This window comes from Hoplias malabaricus, chromosome 4 (genome assembly GCF_029633855.1).
Source record: "Hoplias malabaricus isolate fHopMal1 chromosome 4, fHopMal1.hap1, whole genome shotgun sequence".
Classification (NCBI taxonomy): Eukaryota; Metazoa; Chordata; class Actinopteri; order Characiformes; family Erythrinidae; genus Hoplias; species Hoplias malabaricus.
The window spans coordinates 19329318-19347164 of record NC_089803.1 but is presented as its reverse complement, the minus strand read 5'-3'; the positions used below and the strand labels follow the sequence as shown (position 1 = coordinate 19347164).

At 40.2% G+C, this 17847-nt stretch overlaps 2 protein-coding genes across 2 annotated transcripts in view; one reads left to right on the top strand and one right to left on the bottom strand.

Annotated features, from left to right (window-relative positions):
* gfra3 (GDNF family receptor alpha 3) overlaps positions 1-3957 on the bottom strand; it is a 65122-nt gene extending 61165 nt beyond the window's left edge. Inside the window, exons 1-2 of the mRNA XM_066666915.1 lie at positions 3923-3957; positions 3063-3196 (exon numbers count right to left, since the gene is read on the bottom strand). The gene's annotated coding sequence lies outside the window, so the exon portion shown is untranslated. The remainder of the gene's footprint in view (positions 1-3062; positions 3197-3922) is intronic.
* Positions 3958-4956: 999 nt separating this feature from the next.
* Positions 4957-17780, top strand: dnd1 (DND microRNA-mediated repression inhibitor 1). The gene is made up of 5 exons (XM_066666917.1): positions 4957-5129; positions 5581-5686; positions 9755-10216; positions 15927-16350; positions 17105-17780. The coding sequence occupies exons 1-5, from the start codon at positions 5109-5111 to the stop codon at positions 17241-17243; spliced, it is 1152 nt and encodes a 383-aa protein (XP_066523014.1). The 5' UTR covers positions 4957-5108; the 3' UTR covers positions 17244-17780.
* Positions 17781-17847: the final 67 nt, after the last annotated feature.

Here is a 17847-nt window from a genome sequence, read left to right as displayed (position 1 = left end):
ACATGCTGAGAATTAGTTATCATGTGAAACATTGCAAATGCAGTCCACGTTAGCTTGTTTGTTAGCATGTTTCCATGTCTCCAAAGATCCAGATATTATTTTAAAGGTTTTCCAAATATGAGAGAGATCACAAACAGAAGCTTGGTGACCATGTTTATGGAAACTAAAAAGAACCCAGCAGGCTAAGTGCAATCCTTTCGTTGCTTTTCATTCTCTCTCAATGTGAGAGGCCTGTGTGGAAGCAGGTCTGCTTAAAAGCATTTTAGATATCTCTTTTGCAAGAATGAGGGGCACACAATGGCGACGTTGCTGTTGCAGCAATCCACCGCACAGGAGACGTCTACAGCAGCCCTGCAGTTTTACACAAACGTTCTTTAATGAACTTCACTCCTTTTTTTTCTCCCCCCAGTGTCTTAATCAGGCAGAGTAGAGCCTATATGCTCCAGAACTTATTCGTTTAAAAAGCACAGCTAGATTCCTGGAGCTGAAACCACCTTTAGAGTATAAACACATTTACTCTTGTAGACAGTTCATTTTAGATTCCCCCAGAGCAGAGAGCTACTGTCTCACTCAATCAGCAGCCACTGAATCTACTGTGTACCAATAATTATAACACGACACAATCCTCATGTCGGGCTCTCTCGTACGGCGCTCATCTGAGCCCAGTTGGATTTAAATGAACATGTTAATCCAACGCTGTAGGTGTTAATCCAAACACCGTAGGTGTTAATCCAACGCTGAGGATTTTGCAGTGTAAATATTTCCGGTGAAATTTCATCAGCCCAGTCAATGCCATGTGTTCATAACCCACTTGAAAAAGGTTCACAATATGAGGAAGTGCTTAAAGAGCGCTCATCCTACAGCTTTCTCGTGTTTTACCCACGATGTCCACTCGTTATGTTTGTGTAGTTGTGTATATATATATATATATATATACCCAGAACAGCCACAGTTCGTTTTACATGACCATTTTCTAAAGTCTCACTTTATATTGGATCCTAGCAAAAGGTCATTGGTGCCATATGGCAGCACTAAGAGTATATCTTTGAAATGTTATCTCTGAATGTTAGATTTAAATAATAATAATAATAAAAATGAATAAAGCATTTAAACAACCAACCCCCAAGTGTTAAATTAACACCTACAGCACTGGATTAACATTAACACAGTTCAGCTGTTCATCCTGGCAGACTTTTTAAAAACACTTAAAGGTGTACGTTCAGCACTGGGGATTTGCTCATGAAGGTAAACAATGCAATTATAGCAGCTATAAAGTGGATTTCTTCAGGCTAGCGGCAGCTATGAGAAGCTGAGCAGCAGCCTGCCTCTTTCTTCATCTTCACGGGATCACTGCTTTGTTGTTGTTAAATCGCAGCGTGTACCTTTAATGATTTAGTCTACACCTAATTACTTGTTCTATAAGACATGCATTCTTATTTGAAGCGGGGACTGTAGCTCAGTGTGTTTGCTTCTCTCCTGCTATTCCTCTAATCATTACTGTGTTGACCTCCATTGCAATCAGCCTGATCAAGCGTGTCGTGCCACACTAAAAATCACACGGTCCTTCGCTGCAAGAGCCCCTTCCTACACGCTGCATGTACACTTTTATCTTGAATAATACATTTAAGGAGCCTTTTTTTTTTAACGAAAGAAAAATACATCTGTTAATGAATGGGACCCTTGAAGTGCAAGTAGCGGCGGTGAGTATGGAAAGCCACCGACACTTTCAAAAGAAAGTGCTGGCACCTAGTTAAACTGTATAAATTACAGCAAATGGAAGAGGACATTTTGTACCTGATGCTCACCAACTGGAACACCACCATGTCTGAATGGCCCCATATATACGCCAACCTAGACAAGCTATCCTACATTTCCTCCTCAGGTCTTTGTGCAGAATGTGATGCTGAATTGACAAAAGGGTCCACACCTCACTGTCCAGTGGCCTAGGACACCAACCAAGACTCGCTTTACTGAGACGAATAGAAAAATGCAGCATACCAAACGGCATCTACACAACTCTGCTACAGAGTTTCAGTTATTTCAGTTCTAGCCAAATGCGCTATTTAAAACATCATGAAGGAGAAGCAGACTTCATATTTAACCAAATATAACAAAGAATTCCCACCTAAAACATCAGTATTTGGTTCGTCACCCATATATGTCCATGTTTCCATCTTAAAAGCTGCATGCATTTTCGGCTTCTCATATCCCAGAAACATTTGCAGATGTTGAAGTTTAGGCTGAGTGGTCAGTCTGTTTGATTTTCTCAAAGACAAAAGCCTGTAATGTTTATCTTTGTGACCTTGTGCTCTACCTGATTTTTCACTGTTGTCAGAAGTGAAATCATGTACAAGATGGCTATTATTGCCATTGCACAACTTACTATGAAATTGTGCCTCTACATCTAACCCATCCATGGCAGTGAACGCACACACTCAGTAATCCACTAGGAGCAGTGGGCAGAAATCCCTGCAACCACAAAGCAATTGGATGTTAGGTGTGCTGTCAGGTCCAGGACTGAAAAACACTGATCTAACTGTGCACCAGACAAGACCAGTTTGCCTGATAGCCTACTGTGCTTAAATTTGTATTTATTTTACTTTTAACAGCACCACATTTGTTAAAATGCCACTGTCCTGTTATCAGTTTTACTGAGAATGATCCACCAAATAAACACCTGCTCAGAGGTGGTCCTTTGGTGGTGACTTTCCAATAATAGATGGGGTAAGGGTGCTTTTCTTGATGCTCCTGGATGTGTTTTTCTCCACCACAAGCTCATGAACACATACTCCCGAAGCTCAGTTAAATCAGATACTCTGAGAGTTAGGAAATCGTGGTTTAAAGTTCTCTCTGCTACAAACCTCATGGTGGGTTTGTTATTGAGCTGATCAGCTGAATCAGGTGTGCTATCGCATAAAAATGACTGTACTTGGCAGTGCAGGGGACACAGCCACTGAGCTTACAAAATCTGGAGTAGATGTGGTAGAATTCCCTCACAGCTGCAGAGCTCTACAAAGCTCAGTTGAAACATAGAAAGCTCCTGCAGCTTCTTTCACACTCACCGGGAGGGAGCTGACCAGCAGGTGACCCCTGGAGGTTAAATAAATGAAATCCACCCACTGTTCATCCTTCTCTCTGAAAGCAACGCAGCTGATAACTCACACATTGCAGTCAATGCACTCCACCTTCTGGTGGCCTGTAGAATTAGCACAGACAAGTTCAAACATGTTCTAGTACATTTATTTATTTCAATATGTATTTAAGCTTCTCTCGTTGTTATACAATATGTATTAGTTAATTCATGAAGTGGATTTTAAGCGAAAAAAATGCCTAATAATTTGGCAAAATCTTAGGTTGATATATATATATATAAACAATTTTAATTCAATTCAACATAAAAACCTCCATTTTCCAAACATGGATTGTGACATGCCTATAGCATAAATTATGTAACAATTTTCGTCAAACACTTGCCTTGAAGACAGTTTTTTCCAGTTTTCCATCAACAAAGAACCCCATTTTGGCTCAAGACATGCAGTTACTTTTACTGCAGATGTATAATTCCTGAGGTCTACATTTTACAACTGTAGCTATGAAAACAGCTTGTGTACATACTACTTTAGCAATGTTGGTAAATTAGCATTGTAATCAAAACCGTTAATTGAATGCTGCCCCCACCAGAAAGAGAATGGGAGTGGCTGAGGAAACGGGGCTGTTCTAGAAAGCAGGATTTCTCAGTTTAACCAGCGTAGGCCCAAAGTCAAGCCTGTCCAGCTAAAGAACAGCTTGGTCTTAGTTATCTGGTTAAACGGGAAACCCTGCTGTGTGGAACGGGGGACCTATGTGTGCTTTTATGTCCTTTACACCTTAATTTTCTACACAAAACATGGGAATTTATTTTTTAATTCATCCCAGAACTTACATTTACGTTTCGGCATAGCTGCTCGAGATGAGGGTAGGTACAGGAAAAGCCCTGACGTAAACAAGGACTACTGACGTGCAGACTGACCAATTAAATGTTTACAGAGAAGTTATCGACCAATAACAGTAGCTCTACAGTCAGACCGTCCAATCAGAAGATTTTAGGCTACTACACCACGCCCCCTTCTCACTCAAGTGAACCAATCGGAGTAGGGGAGGGCGGGACTAGTTTGTGAACGAAACGCTTCTCGAAGTTCTATGTAAGTTCTAGAAAAACAAAATCCCGGACGTTTGTGAAATTCCGCCCGGACATTTTTTTAAGTCTAAAAAAGAGGACATGTCCGGGTAAAAGAGGACGTCTGGTCACCGTACTGAATAATATGCTTAATTTATGCTGTAGTTGTATTCATTTTCCCCTCACACCCGACTTCTCCAAATTAAACCACACACTTACATACACTATTTAGGAAACGCAATTTTTATTTGTTACCCAACAGCCTCCATTCAAATTTTTCAACAGGCCTCACAGTGTCCACACCGGCCACACTCCAAACAGAGCCAAGAGAGAGAAAATGGATGAAGACGTGCCAATAACGAATTTAGTCAGCTCGACCTGACCAGTGAGAATGTGGTTCATTTGTTTTTCTGACGTGGATATGCTCATCCTTTAATATCGCATTTGATTCTGGTTCGGATGGAAGTGTAAACTAAGCAAACAAACAAACAAACAAACGCACCCATTATCATCCTTACGGAGCTGTATAATACACAAAAGCCTAGGATTGCCGAGAATCAGCCAATCAGACGCCGAGTCACACTCCGTGGTGATTAATTGACACCTCCTCTCTAAACTCTAGTATGGAAATGAAAAACCGGATTCACGTGCCGTTTACGCTAACTTGTAAGTGTAAGCATGAATAAAAAAGCAAACAAAATTATGTAATAATTCTGGAAAGCAGGGATATTATAGAATACAATTTAAATTTACAGTTTATCGCGTTATTAACACTGGTCACCATGAGCACACCTGTTGGTCCTGACCACGCCCACTGCACCTCAGGCAACGGCCGAATACTTTGACCAATCCCAGCACGGCAGAGTAGCTGGAGGAAAGCGGGAAGCTGTAGTAGAAGAGAAAACAAGCAGAAGTGGTAAAGAAGCACTAGAAGAGAAAGAGTTGCGGTGAAATGGAAGAGGACGTGCTAAAGGTGAACACAGAGCAGTTTGCTTACATTACAGTGACAACAGCCAGGTTAGGGGGCGTTTGTATATTTTGACCTCGCAATGTTCTCTGTGCTGTTCAGATATATGGGTGAGGTTCAAAAGTTCAAAAACTTTTTTTTTTCTTTGCCTATATTGGTTTCACAAGGGGAAGCGCGAAACTGGAGGCTGTACATATTTAACTCTAATCAGAAAGCCCGTTTACGTGTAAGAAAAACAAGCTCTGTAGATTTACATTTATCTGCTGATGTTTGTTTATGGGAAATACACATGGAAGCTTGTTATTCACACACACAGTTTGTTTTTATATATGAGAGAGAGATGCAAGATTACATTCTGACTATATAAATACATGCCTAGTAGTTTTATAATAAAGTAATTTTGATTATGAAGTGCTGAATTATATCATTTTAAAAATGTGTTTTATGGCCTTTCCAGGTTCTGAACCCAGAAAATCTGAGATCACTGCTGGAATGGCAGCGCAAAACGTCCATCACCTTAACACAGGTCAATGGCCAAAGGATATATGGTGGTCCTCCTCCGGGTATGTGTTTATAGGCAGTGGACTTTTACATTAGAAAGCTTCCACAGCCTTTTTCAATTAAAGCCCGAAGCCATTAGAAACGGATCGTGCCGAAGAGAACATAGTGCTTTTGAGAAGAATGGCATATGAATAGGGACTGAGAGGATTCACTGTACTTTTTCCTCCCACCTCTGTGACATTGTTGAGGCTTTTCTAACAGTGTTGGCCTGCCCACGAACCAAGAGCCGGTGTCAGAAAGTCGTCATTTATCAGCTTTTCTCTCTTACACTTCTTTCACATTTAGAGCTGCCATCTTAAAACCTGCCCGTAATTAGAACAGGCTTGGGGCCGCCGCTCCATTCATTAGACCATTAACTGTGCTAATTCGTTAGGAAATGGACAGTATGTCCTTTACATGCTTTTAAGTTTGTGAGATAACGTGTATAGGTTTAAGCAAACTGTGTATTGGTGTGATACAGATTTACAAAATGTTAAATTCTGCAATCTACTTATTTACCCAAGTAGGATCTCTGTACACCAAGGATTCTCATTCCAAGTGGACCCCACAGTATGCACAGCTAATTAAGAACACCTGATTCAACTCACTGAGAAATCAACAAGGTCCTCAAGGTGTGGGGCAAGTATGTAGGCTAGAGAGACCACAGGCTGCACCCAGAACCACATATTAATGTTATCAAAGTGCTCCTCAAATTTCTAGTTGGTTGAAGTTAAAATGGATGCACATTGGAGCAAAGATTATGCATTAAATTAGTTTTTTACCCACGTAGAACCATCAGATATCATACACTCGCATTAGTTAAATGGAGAAGACATTCTCCTGCAGAGTTCATGTGGTGGCTGAACAACTCAAACGTATCCAATTTACAAAACTACAAGCGACTGCTTTTTGCTTTTAAAATGACACAGCCCAGACACACTCAGAAATGTATGCCTTAGTACTTGCAAAAATCTCCTAAATGCAATATCTCAGTATAAATAGTACATCAAAATAGCGCCCCACCAGTAGTAATGCATCAAGCAATGGCCCAAATGTCTCTATGAATGAACCAGAATAATCCCTATGTAGTGCACTATATATAGGTCAAGAAATAATGTCTTATTGTTTTCTGAACAGAAAGTAATTCCTGTTCATCTATAAGATGTATAAATTGAAAATATACTGAATGTTTTGGTGGAAAGAAGTCAGTTACGTTACTGGTACAGTTCACTACGTAGAGGAGCCATTTGAGATTCACCTTTTGTAGACGTGCACTGTCTGAGTGTTTGTTGTGCCCTATATAAGATCCATTTGAGATTCAGCCCTAGACTGGTGAGGCTTGATCTTGATCAAGGTTCTTATTCAGGAAAGTTTGATAAATATGAGCCCTGGAGAGCTTCAGTTCTGCACAGTTTAGTGTTCTCTCTGCTCCAGCTCACCTGTAGCAGCTCATTACCTCAGCCTAATGATGAAGCTGAATCAGGTGTGTAGGATCAGACATTAAACTGTGCTTCCACACACTAGAGAAAAAAAAACCTAATGTGGAAACAAGAAGCCTGGCTGATTTCATTCGGCTCAAATAAACCCATTGAATAAAGCAGCGCAAAGTAAAAACGAATAGATTTGACTACAGGTTTATTTTTGGGTTTTGTAGCACCCTGTAAATTTGCAGTTTTATTATATCCTACATCATTAACAGTGTTTAAAGTGGGAGGAAATTTATCCCAATTACATGCAACAGCCTGTAAATTAGTAAGAGCCGTTAAACATAACTCAACATCCACATGCTTTAACATCACAAACACAGCCCTATTAAAAGAAGTGGACTTAATTTACTGAAAATAATCGCACAGTTGATGTAATTATCAGAAATGTTGCAGTTCATTCAGCCCTAGGTTTGATTCATCAGCTCCTACCTAAAACAACCAGTTTAAGTTTAGCCACTCATTGAGCACTTTGTAAATCGTGGGTTGCGTATCAACCAAACGTGCACAGTTCCCTCTTAATGGACACGTAGTCCACTAATTCAGCATAGAATCCAGAATTTCTCATAGGAAGTAGGAACCTTTTTGAGATTAAGACTCACCTTTGTGATATTCATTTATACTGAGTGGGTTTAGTTTCCAAAGCCTGCCTGTGTTGAGTTTACTTGGTGGTATTAGCCTTCACCTCAGCTCATCATTGTTTTGGCCTGTTGTTGACTATTTTTAGCTAATGCCATGAGCTTTGACACACAGCCCCAATTTTTCTTTTTTTTCTTTTCTGTGGTTTGGCACCTTCTGTCATGACTTCGGACAACATGCCCATTAACTAACCGTCTTTGTGTTTTTGTGATTGACACATCTGCAATTTGTGCACCAACTGTTCAGACCCTTTCACACACTGTTACCTGCATCTTGCCTATCATTGTTATCCAGGATTTATTCAGAGAAAAATACATGATCGTGTGCAGGAATGTCTCTGGAAATCTCTAATAGACGGGCTTGGAAGGCACTTGTTTTCTGGACACGAGCCTGGTTTTGGAGATATGAATGAATTGCCTTTAATGATGGTTTTCTGAATGTTCGTATGTGTGGAATAGTATTTGAATGTTGAATGAGATGCTGATTGTCCACTTGAGTAGTGCTGGTGACAGGCGGAGGCATTATTATTCTAAGCTTCGGCTTATGTTAAACTTCAGGTTACTATTTCATATTCCATGTTAAGATCAATATTTATCAATATAAAAATGGATCACTCATTTGTGCTCACGTGCGAGTATACACACACACACACACACACAGAGGACAGATTGTGAGAATTATCTTTGAGCTACAGACAGGAGTTAGGATGAAAACATGATGCTCTGCAATTTCTTCTTCATTTATTGCTTCCATTATTTTGGCAACAACATCTGTCCATATTTGTGGCAGGTAAACAGTTACTGATGGAGGGTACATTGCTTTTAAGATAAGGTTTTGGCCTAAATTTCTTTCTTTTCTTTTTTTTATCATTTAAAAGAATGAGAGGTGGGGCGGCACCGTGGTGCAGCAGGTAGTGTCGCAGTCACACAGCTCCAGGGACCTGAAGGTTATGGGTTCGATTCGCGTTCCGGGTGACTGTCTGTGAGGAGTGTGGTGTGTTCTCCCTGTGTCTGCGTGGGTTTCCTCCGAGTGACTGTCTGTGAGGAGTGTGGTGTGTTCTCCCTGTGTCCGCGTGGGTTTCCTCCGGGTGCTCCGGTTTCCTCCCACAGTCCAAAAACACACGTTGGTAGGTGGATTGGCGACTCAAAAGTGTCCGTAGGTGTGAGTGTGTGAGTGAATGTGTGTGTGTTGCCCTGTGAAGGACTGGCACCCCCTCCAGGGTGTATTCCCACCTTGCGCCCAATGATTCCAGGTAGGCTCTGGACCCATCGCGACCCTGAATTGGATAAGCGGTTACAGATGAATGAATGAATGAAGAATGAGACTTGTATTGTTGGGGGGTAGTTGTGGCCTTGGGGATAGAAAGGTGAGCTTGAAACCAGAGGGTCGCTGGTTCAATTCTCAGGACTGGGAGGAAGAAACCATCTACAGTTGAAGTTCCCTTGAGCAAGGCACCTAACCCCCAAACTACTCCAGAGGCAATGGTTGGGAGCCCACTGCTCTGGATGTACGAGTGTGTGTGCGCACACGTGTGTTCACAGTGAACATGTGAACACACGTTTGTGTGTTCGCTACCATGGATGGTTTACATGCAGAGAAGCAATTTCCCAAGAGGACCAATAAAGTTGATTCTTCTTCATTAAATATTGTTGAATAGTAAACAAAATGGCTATATTTATATTATAGACCTAGCAACTCTTGCATTAGTCAATAATATTTTGAACAATAAACCAAATGTAAAGCATCATTTTGCGTCAAATACCTACGTTGTCAGAAAAACGTTCACTGTGGTGGTACCCTCAAGGGAGTGTATTCATACCTTTATTTAGGGAACATAAATGTACCAATTATTTGACTGTAATTGTAGTCCTTTTTAAAGGTACTTTTACACTTTTTGTACATTTATTCTCTTCTCCTGAGTTACAATTTTCTTTATTCTGCTCTCCTTCTCTGTCTCTCCTCTGTTAGGCTGGAAGGGTCCAGCTCCAGGTCTTGGCTGTGAGGTGTTCATCAGTAAGATTCCAAGGAACGTTTATGAGGATCGTCTGATTCCGCTGTTCCAGCACGTGGCACCGCTGTATGAGTTTCGCCTAATGATGAACTTCAGTGGTCAGAACCGTGGCTTTGCCTATGCAAAGTATGGAGACGCTGAGAGTGCCACGGCAGCTATCCAGAACCTAGACCATTACCCTCTAATGGAGGGCGTCCGGCTGATGGTCAGGAAAAGCACGGAGAAAAGGCAGCTGTGTCTGGGAGAACTACCCTCAGGCCTGGGCCGCGACAAGCTCCTCGTGATGATGCGGCTGCTCTCGGATGAAGTCGAAGATGTCACTCTGAAGACCCTGGGACCCAAGGGGAAGGATGTCTACGCGGTGGTGACTTACTCCTCTCACTATGCCGCCTCCATGGCCAAGAAGGTGGTGGCTGAAGGTATGATGGGAACTGTAGGCAAAGGGAGAATGGGCCAAGGCTAGTCAAATTAAGAGGTTGTCCGCACATAGGCATAAACCATATAAGCAAGTGTACATCCAGCTAATATCATTATTCTAACAATATAATAATTCAGAATTGTTCCGTTTTCTGAATGTTCACGTTTTTTTAAGCTGGAGGAATGTCTTGGCTCATATTAATGAAATTAATAATTATAATCATTTCAAACTAGAACTGTACGAGTTTTAATCAAGGCCATGTAATGTTGCTACAACGTTCCATTAATGTTACTCTGAGAACATTAGCTCCTAATGTTTATAGACTCATTACATAATATTAGCAGAGTGTTCCCTGTTAGTTGGACAGTAAGTGCTAGCTGATGCTATATAAATCTTCGTTAGTTGTTAGCTACATTAGCATTTTAGCTTCAGTGCACAACTAAGGAAGTAAACACACAATTCAGACACCGAGCATTGGGATTAGAGGGATAATTGGCAAATGAATTATTTTCATAAAATATTTTATGAACTGAAGCAAGTGAGCAGAAGACTAATTTGAATTGATCTTTACTGAAGTTAGAAAATAAAGCAGATCCTTATTGTGTTCTTTGGTAGATGTGTGTATTTAAAAATGTAGGTCAATTTCTTTACTCCAGTGAGCAGTCACATTTAGTGGAAAAGGAGTTGTTTTGGAGGTTTGGAGTTACTGAGGTGTTAACAGATGGAAGAGGATTTCTTTCACGATCTCAGTCAAGTCACATAGCGCTCAGCTGTCAGAGATATGTGTTCAGAGATTATAGTGGAGCAGTTTGTGTGGTTTGCTAAGGGATTGTGGAGGATTTTCTGCCAGAGAGTATTGAACCCTTATCACATGATTCACTGAACACACTAAGCCTAGACAGAGCCTACAACTGCAGGTGAATCCGCATTAACATTATCGGTGTAATGTAGTTCCTCCAGGCTTAACTTTGAGTAAGCAGGCTTTCAGGGAAATTCCATCGATTTTTCCCAAATTTCTGCATGATTCAATCATTGATATAGAAGTCATTCAGCGTGGTGTGAAGAGAAATTGTAGAGAAACTTGCAGATAAGTTTTGAATCAGGTGATATTTCACATCCAGTCATGTCACTTTCCCTCCAAGGAGAATTTTGGGGGGCCTTTTGGAATCCACACATGCTTTAAACACGGCCTGGAACAAATGTAAAATAACGTTTCTATTCAATCTGGAGGTTTTTTTTTTTTTTAAAGTTTGACAAATTATCCTCACTCTGTACGAACGCCTCAGACATCTGGTACAATTTTGACAGCACAATTTCTCTAGGGAGAAGCATTTCCTTTAAGTCCCCCTGAAACGAAAGCGTAAATGGGCTGATTTCCACAGACGTGGATTAAGCCTCCTCTTGCACACAGTTGCATTGTTAATGGTGAATAACCACTGGAAAAAAATTCTTAGTTTTGTTTAGGGTTCATTTCGGTCTCTGAAATGCAAGGTACACGGATGCAAGTCAATGTCATGGTACCTTTTCCTGTCAATGTGCTGGTACCCTCAATGGTACCTTTCAGTACCTCAGTTAGGGAACGTAATTTTACCTTACTTTATCATAATTGCAGATTTTAATTTCTGTTGACTTCATATACACCACTTCATCAACAGGACTTGTTTCTTTTTTTTCTTTACACAGTTATATAATAAAAGATTATTACATTACAGAATGTATCTTTAGGGAACACAACTGGACTTGAAAACCATTGATGTAGCTTACACTGATTTAGTGTAAAAATGTCAATTAGTAACAATAATGTATCTCTACCGTACCAGTGGGCAATTATAATTCTAAAAAAATCAAGATTTTTCAGGGTGTTTTTTTGCAATTACGATATTCTTGGTGATATGACACATTGAAAAAAAAAAATGTATTAACACAACATAATACTGCATAATACTTTATCGAAGTATTTATAATGGTTTTGGACATTCAGTAAACACTTGGTTATATTATAAACAACAGTATGTTTTCAAGTTTTTGATTTTTTGTAAAATAATGTAACAAATTTAACACATTTCTCCACCAAAATGCAACAGAAAACCTATAACTTCACAGTAAATAAACAAATATAAAATAGATGCTAGGTTAGAGTCAATGTCATTTGTCTGCTTGGGTTAGAGCTAACACTAACCGTTTAGTTCTCTTCACTGCATTTTTGACTTCCATCATACTCAGCTGGATACTTCTGCTTGAGGTGGTGAAATAGATTAGTTGTGTTTCCCCAACATGCTTTGTGAATATCTTAGGTTTATTTATTTATTTATTTATTTTTTTTGTACATTATATACTTTATAACCAAACCACCTTCACACAACTAAAGATGCTCTATTTTTGGAAAAAAGTCACTTTCCACCATACTTCTGTTGCATACTGCAAATGACTTATTATTAACATGCACTACATGTTACATGTGTAACTGCACAATGTCATTACATTAACAAGTCATAATATCTCTTATCACAATATGATTTTTTTTTTTTATCATGTTCAAATTTCGAAAAATAATATTGTGAATGATACGATTATGGCACAGCCCTCCTCTACTTTACCATTTTCCAAGAGTGTAGGTTTGAAAGTCAAATTTACTCACATGAAAAACACCTGAAAAATGTCCTACAGAAACTCACATATATGTGGTTCTACGACACTTATTAATTTTAGATTAAAACTTTATGAATTAAATTAAATCTCTTAACTCAGTTTTCAAGCTTGGGTTTTAACTTTGAGTTTGACCTTGCCTAGTTGTACAGCCAGTCTACAGCTGTGTAGAACTCAAATATACATCAGTAGTTCATCTCCAGCGGTAAACAAGCCCCGTGTGAAAGGCAGGAGGCTTTGATGGCTGCAGCAGGCTGATGGTTTGTCTTGTTGTGCAGCTCTGTGGAGAGCAGGATACCTGCAGAGCACATGTCTCTCAAACGCCACGCTGAGCACATCCTCCACTGACGAGCTTAATGCTAATTTATGCTAATCAAATGCAAATAAAGACACAACAGAGGTGGGGAAATAATTAAGGCCTAGCAAAGAGCAATCAAAACCTGAACATGAATCACTGAATAGTATAACAGGATGACAGGAATAATTCAGATTCGTATTGATTTAAATTGGTTTTGCCTGCAATACTTTGATGTATGGCCTTACCCTAGTTTGTAACAGTTACATTAGATGAAAATGGAACTTTTTTTCCTAGGCCTAATGTCATGACAGGATTTATTACACCTATGTGAACATGCACTTCTGTCACTTTGAATTATTTGATTGAAATACACTGAGTGTCCATCTGTAAGATCAATAACATAACTGTGAATATCCAAAATAATCATGTTAATGTGTAAAGTACAATTTGTGGGATTAGTTTTACTGTTTAGTTTTCCAATTTCACTGCAAGACATTTATAATGATTAAGACTAAGTTTGCACAGGATAAGAAATGGCTTCTCGATTTCTGTTTTCATCACCCCAAAAAAAGTACAATTAAATCGTGAAATGTTTGATTTTGAGTTACAATATGTGCCTGAAGGTTTGTAGACACCCATTATAATTAGTAAAATCAGCTACTTCTATGTACTCCCTGTGAATATTGTGCACATACAGCATTTATAATTGTAATAGAAGAGCATGAAACTCAATGGGACACACTGGAGCAGATGCACATGAAGCTAGGTTGCCCTACTCAGTGCTGAGCATCAGGTAGAGGAGAAGCCAACCTGGCATGGGTCTTTGGAGCAGTCAAATTGATTGTTGGAGTGATGGAGCTCCATCTAATACCTTTGGGAGTGTCGTTTATGATTGAACCATAATTGCATAACAGCAGATCCTGACCTCTAAATTTTTTTTGTCATGGCTGAATGCTAACAGTGTGCAGCAAATGGAGGCAAATTCCCTATATTTTTCTTGCATTCCCTATGAAATGTGGGATGAACAGTAGCATAAGCTCTGGCCAAATACTGCAAATACACATAAAGTTAGCCTGGAGTCTACCCTCCTGTACGCAGTGGTACATATTCAGCCCTTAGATTCTGGTAGGAGACCCATAAGCTAAATTGCTTACTTTAGAGAGACTGTTTTGTAACTGTGATTCAGTATAATGGCTATTGTGGAGTATACTGTTCTTGTTTTTAAGCTTATTGTAAGATTAGTGAATGTTGTTAATGCAAAGAATGATATCACCTAGAACCAAGGCTGTAAAATTAGCATGGACAGAGGTGACGTGTCGCCACCAAGATTCAGCGATTATTGAAATGTCCCCACCAATAATTTGAACCCCTCCAAAAAGGGGAAAAAAACTAATGTCAGCATCTCATTAAACTAGAGGTGCAGAAAGTGTTAAATCACGTTATCTACTCGAGTCCGACCTCCCCATAACACACGTGACCAGTGTGATTGGCTGTGCCTTTCCCTGCTTGCTATCCCACTCTAGCTATGTTTGGTTGTTAGCAGCGACAAAACTGTAAGGAAAACTTTCCAGTCATAAGCGAGTGTTACTGTGCAAGACTCAGGAGTAAAAAAGGTCATAAGGAGCTTTATTTCAAAGAAATGTGCAAGTCACTTAAAGTCAAGTTCGCTAATGAAATGAGTCCATCATAATAACATAAACGGCAATGCTAGGTTTTGCCCCACAGCATACAGCAGGCTAAAATCGACCGTAGCTATGAATAACATGATTTGGAAATGAACTACACAACAAACTGTCAATTTTGTCAGTCATTAGCATTAACATTAATTTAACATTTTTAAATTCATAATTCATTAAATAAATTATGAATTGTTATTCAGGATAATTTAAAACCACGTAGAATGGCATAAAGCTACCTATTAGTTCAGACTCGCTTTTATGAGGCTTATTAGAAAACCAAGCAATATGCTAAACTTCCTCCTCCTAGTTCATGTAGCTAATGGTTTGAATGGAGCTAATATTTGCTCCATTGATGTTTGACCCATTTTTAAACAAACAGAAGTGAAATCTCTCAAGCACATCTATCAGGAACCTTTAGAGCCAAAAAAAGAGAATACCATAGTTCTTATGAGTAGTATCTCTGGTATTAATTTTGAGGTTTTGCCTCTGTCAAAAAACATGTTAGCATTGATGATCCACACGCTGCGCTAAAGCATAAGTGCCTAATATACACAATACCCTTTCGGCATAATGATTAGGACCACAACAGAGCAGGTATTATTTGGGTGGTGGAACATTCTCAGCGCTGAAGTGGCGATGGTATTTTAGAGTGTGTTGTACTGGCACGAGTGGCTCAGACACAGCAGTGATGCTGAAGCTTTTAAACGCTGTGCCCGTCCACTGTTAGCCACATCTACCTTGCTGGTTCATTTCGTAGATGTCAGAAAGTGTACCTCATCTGTTGCTGCACACTGACACAAGTGTTTCACACCGTATGTTAAAAGTGGATCCAGCCTGATGTAGAATATTGTTTTCCTGTTGTGAAGTCCATGCCTGAAATATTTCAAACCAGAGGAGGAGCGACAAATAGTTTTTGTTGATTATTACATATCTGTACTTGATTTGGAAAAAATAGCCATTCATTCGTTTAATTTCAATTGAGGTTTGTTTCACAATGCCAGAAAATTTAGCTTACCAGTTAACCGTTTTTAATGTCATATGTGTTCTTCCTGTGTCCCTGGGTTTTCTTTACCTGCTCTTGTCCTCAGCTTTCAAGAGGCAGTTTGGAGTTTGCATCTCCGTCCAATGGATGTTTTCCAGCCCCAGGACCAAACAAGAGGAGCGTCGAGAAGAGATTTCTCTCTCCCCTCCCGTTCTGAAAGCTACACCTAAACATTGTCTACCACCTCCTCGATTCCAGAACACACAACACACCCAAAATTGCAGACGCCCCCTTCCTCATCCATCTCCAAGTCCTCAGAACACCCAGCTCTTCTCTCGGGCTGTAGGGGGTCCAGCCCCCCAAACAGGCAAATGGAATGTACCTCTGACCACCAAGAGCGATGATTTGCGATCCCATGATGCAGTGGGCCAGCTACAGTGGCTTTGTGAGATGCATGGCATTGGCGTCCCATTTTATGATGTGCGCTACCATCACACAGGCAAGGATGGCTTCCTTCACTTCACCTACAGGTAGGGGCTTATCAGTGTGAAAGTACTGGGCACAATCTGCACAGTTGTAGCCAATACAAATATATATATATATAGTTGATACATTTGTATTTTAGGTGTCAAGTACCTTATGGAACTGGTTTATAACCAATGTCTCATTTCACACAAACTCCAGAGAATCTCTAGAGGAACTTCAGAGTATCAGGTCCAGGGATGTCCTAGAGATGTCCTTTCACACATGCAGCTCACAGTGGGAGATTTTCCACAACAGACGTATTCTCGCAGCTGGAAATGAAACGCATGCTTTAGGTGTGGCGCAGCGTTTGCCGGAGAAACTCCTGAACATTTCCTGCTCCATTATCACGTGCTGACTCTTTACTGTGGTGCTAGGAGGACAAAGTCTGGGTAATGTCCGTGAGGAATGTTGCTGGTGTTTGTGTTCACAAATACAGCTCCTCCGTCCGGATCATTTCTGGATTACCTCGCATGTGTGAAAGGGGCATAACTCGCATGTTTAGCAGTATACAGGTTGTCCACTAGATGTGCTATTACTGATTGGATAGTATTTGGAGCGGCCTGGTGGTGCAAAACGTAGTGTTGCTGTCACACTGCTCCAGGGTTGTGGGTTCAAGCCCTGCTCCGGGTGACTAGCTATGAGGACAGTGTATGTGTGGGTTTCCTCCCACGGTCCAAAACCCAAGTTAGCCGGTGGATTGGCTATTGATATGTGTTCTTATATCTGAGAGTGAGTATGTGTGTGTGTGTGTTGTCACAGGGTTGTGTTTCCGCGGCTGCTCGCCCCACTCTGCGGAGCCATCCAGATTCTACCCAGCAGCAGTGACGCTAACATGGAGGGGGAGGTCCACCGGGCCATGGCTGAGGCGGTCATCAAAGCTCTGTGCCACCAGTCGTAAAGGTCCCAATCTCTGTCAGCCTCTGCCTGATGATGTATTTAAAGTTTGATGTCAGAAGCATGTAGTTTAAAGCAGCTGGTGTATGGGGCAGAGATGGTTTGTTTTTTGTTGTCGGGAAGTAGCTCGATTTTCCTAAAGTTTTATGTTTTATCTTTTGATATGATGTTTTAGAACGTTTTAATTATGGAATATTAATATTATTTGTGTGGTTTGAATCTTCATTTATTTGTTTGAACTTGTTGGTTTGCATGATTTCTGCATGTGTTTGTGCTTTTCATTCTTTTGGATGTGTGTGTTGTGTTGGTTGCTTTGTGTTGCACTTCCTTTAAAAAAAATAATAGATTGTTACATGATCTTCTCTTTGGCCAGTGTGTGTACTAATATTAAAACGTTCTTTTCGACTGGGTCCCACCTCTATTTTCTGTAGTCGTCTGACCTCACTCAGACATCACCTTTGGGAAGGTTCAAAGGGAACCGTGTCTGTTAAGACAAACACTGTACATGTCAAGTCCTATTAAAGCATGTATATAAACAACATGGAATCTGTCATATAGCTACATTGTATTAAGTCCTATGAAAAGCAGTGCCGCACCTTAATCTGAGA

Coding starts and splice junctions, on each gene's coding strand:
- dnd1 (XM_066666917.1), top strand. CDS start 5,109: ATGGAAGAGGACGTGCTAAAG. Junction 5,130..5,580: donor TGGAAGAGGACGTGCTAAAG/GTGAACACAGAG, acceptor TGGCCTTTCCAG/GTTCTGAACCCAGAAAATCT. Junction 10,217..15,926: donor CAAGAAGGTGGTGGCTGAAG/GTATGATGGGAA, acceptor TCTTGTCCTCAG/CTTTCAAGAGGCAGTTTGGA.